Source organism: Apis dorsata, unplaced genomic scaffold, assembly GCF_000469605.1.
Source record: "Apis dorsata unplaced genomic scaffold, Apis dorsata 1.3 scaffold_676, whole genome shotgun sequence".
Lineage (NCBI taxonomy): Eukaryota > Metazoa > Arthropoda > Insecta > Hymenoptera > Apidae > Apis > Apis dorsata.
This window is the reverse complement of record NW_006263858.1, coordinates 1-3,406: the sequence shown is the minus strand read 5'-3', so window position 1 is coordinate 3,406 and position 3,406 is coordinate 1. Positions and strand designations below refer to the sequence as shown.

The window sequence follows — 3,406 nt, the reverse complement described above, 5'->3', positions numbered from 1 at the left end:
AAAGTCTTTTATTTTCAACAAATTTAAAATCTTTTTCAATTATATTTATTTTTTAATTATATTTTTTAATAAATTTTCTATGTACATTAAATATACAAAAATTATTCAATCTAATTATAAATCTGAACATATATTTTTTAAAATATATTTTTTGTTATTAATCATGATCAAGAAGACGATAAGTATCTTATTTACTCTACTTTGGCTGTACCCATAAAAAAATATATTTATTTTTTATATCATTATAATATTTCTATGGAACAATATTCCACTGATGTTGTAAATTTGGTTCTGCAATCTGTAGCCAAGATATAAATTAAAGAATATATATAATATAATATATTTTTTTCACAAAATCCTTTTATATTAAACATTTATTTTACCTTTGATGTAAAGTCATCAATGCATGCTAAACGAATACGAGCTGCAGTTGCAGGTGCATCTAATTGAAAATAATTTTTAAGATTATAATCTGTGCGAGCAGATTTAATAGCTTCTTTTATTGCAAAAAATATAGAGGATGCAAGAAACAGTGGAGGTTCTCCTACAGCCTAAAAAAAAATAAAATAATAATAAAAAAAATTAAAATATATAATAACAAAAAATATATAACAAAAATAATAATAATTTTTTTATTTTTTTTTAAGATTACCTTGGATGAATAAACAGCTCTAGGATTTGAGGCACCTTTTAGTAAGGATACATTAAATATTTCTGGAATATCTGCAAAACCAGGTATTTTATATGCACCTGGACCTTTAGTTGCAATAGCTCCATTTCTTAAATATACCATTTCTTCCAATGTGAATAAACCATATCCTTGCATAAAAGCACCTTCAATTTGTCCTATATCAATCGCAGGATTTAAACTTTCACCTAAATCCATTACAATATCAGTTTGTAATACCTATACATAAATATTATTGTTTAATAATTTATATTATAATCTAAATCTAAATTTAAAATCTATATTTATATATTTATGATTATTATATATAATATTATATAATTATTATATAATTATGATTATTAATCATGAATGTGTAAATAATTTTAATATTTTTATTTTAAAAAATATAATATTTGTATATAAAATATTAAATGGATATATTTTTTATATTTACTTGATGATCTCCAGTCAAACAATCGATTTCTACTTCTGAACATGCAACGCCATACGTAAAATAATTAAATGCATTTCCTGTATTAGTTTCAAACGAATATTGTATGTCGGAAGTTTTATAAAAACCAGCAGCAGAAAGACTAATTCTTTCCGAATAAGCTGTTTTCACCCATTCTTCCCATGTACCATTAGGATTTTTATCTATCACTGGTTTTAGGCGCTCCATAATTTTATTGCAAGCATTCTGAAATTTTAGTAAAATTTAAAATAAATGTTTAATTTAATTATAAATATATTATCATTCGCTACTAAAATTTAATTTAATAATAAAAAAATAATAAAAATATAAAACAGTTTGAACAATACAAAAATTTATATATATATATATATATATATATACAACACTAAGTAAGAGGATACAGATGAATAAAAAAAAATATTTTTACATACCATAATAGCCATACCATTTAAATCTGAAGAAGCACTAGCTGCTGTTGCAGAGGTATTTGGTACTTTATCGGTAGCTGTTTCCATTATGTGTATTTTATCAGGTTTTAGTTTTAATGATCTACTTGCTACCTAAATATAAAAAAGAAAAAAAAAAAAAAGTAATATAATAAATACTTGTTATTTACAATACAATATAATATATAATACTTATTGCAGATTATTCTTCATTTGCATACAGTAAAATTATATTACTTCTGATATTAAAAATAATTCTAAAAAATTATATCTAGAACATAAATTTTCAGATTTAAAAAATGTACTTTTAATTTCAATAATCATAACAATTTGAAATTTTTCTTGATGGATCATGTTCTAAATATAATATACTTTAAATGATTAATATAAATAAAATATAATAAAAGTAAAGACAGAAAGTAAAATTTATAATTATTACGTTTTGAAATTTATAATTATAATTACAATAAAAAAATTTATAGTTACATTACAGAAATTAAAATTAAAAAATAGATGAAATTAATTAAAATAGAAAAATAAATTAATTTATATTACTTGTATCATTTTTGTATGTAAACCTTGTCCCATTTCAACACCACCATGACTAATTAATACAGAACCATCTGTATAAACATGTACAAGGGCTCCTGCTTGATTTAGAAAGATTATAGAGAAAGAAATACCGAATTTCGTTGGGACTATTGCCAACCCTTTTTTCTTGTATCTATTTTCTCTGTTAGAATAATGATTTATTAAAATCAATACCAAAAATAGTTTCATGCAAAAATCTTTATATTATTGAAATTTTACAACATAACTATATTATAAATAAAAATTAATTTAAAAATTTTTTAATTTACTTAAGAAAATTATAAAGTACGAAAAAACTATTAAAAAATTAAGAAAAATGAAAAGAATAAAATAAAATAAGAATATTAATAAAAATAAAATAAAAAAATAAAATAAAATAATAATATTTAAATATACCTGTTGTATTTTTGAACTTGTGCAAGACGTTCATTATAATTTGAAGATAAAATACACTCTTTCCAGCAACGTTGTATTGTACAATTAAAGAGCTTCTGATTATAATGAGTTGTATCTTCTTCTTTATATAAATTCAATTCTGCAATCTATTAGAAATTATGCATATATTGATTATAAACATTATAATTTTATATGATTAATTTTATAATATGATTATGATTTTGACCTCAACAGGATCTTTATTTAAATATTCTGCAATATGCCTTATCATTGTTTCAGCTAAAAACATTCCTTGCGGACCTCCAAAACCACGAAATGCCGTATTTGATGGTATATTAGTTTTACATATAAAACCATATACATCAGACACTGGTATTTTATAAGAATTTTCAAAATGGAACATAGCACGTTCTAAAACCTTAAAATTAATTCAAAATATAAAATTTAATATCTAAAAGATAAAACTTAAAATTAATTCAAAATATAAAATTTAATATCTAAAAGATAAAATATTTAATAACAGAAATTAATAAAGAAATTCAACATACTGCAGGAGATAAATCATAAGAATAACCCGCATTATTATAGATATAAACTTGTGCTCCTTTAATTAAACCAGAATCATCAAATCCAACTTTATATTTTAACAAAAATGGATGTCTTGCTCCAGACATCATAATATCTTCATCTCTATCAAGCATACAACGTACTGGTTTTTTTAATCTGCAAAAATAAGTTAAATATCAAAATCTTTGAATAATCTAATTTCATTTCATTCTACTTCATAATTTTTATTATTATTATTATTATTTTTTTTTTTTTTTTTTTTTT

The 3,406-nt window shown here is 21.1% G+C and overlaps 1 protein-coding gene across 1 annotated transcript; it reads right to left on the bottom strand.

The window, feature by feature from the left end:
• Positions 1-3,316, bottom strand: LOC102681607 (xanthine dehydrogenase-like; the record flags this gene model as incomplete). The annotated part of the gene is made up of 9 exons (XM_006622210.2): positions 1-298; positions 384-551; positions 653-907; positions 1,125-1,367; positions 1,574-1,702; positions 2,144-2,321; positions 2,576-2,721; positions 2,802-2,993; positions 3,124-3,316. Coding segments are annotated over 9 exons (1,549 nt in total), but the record flags the coding sequence as incomplete, so codon positions are not given.
• Positions 3,317-3,406: the final 90 nt, after the last annotated feature.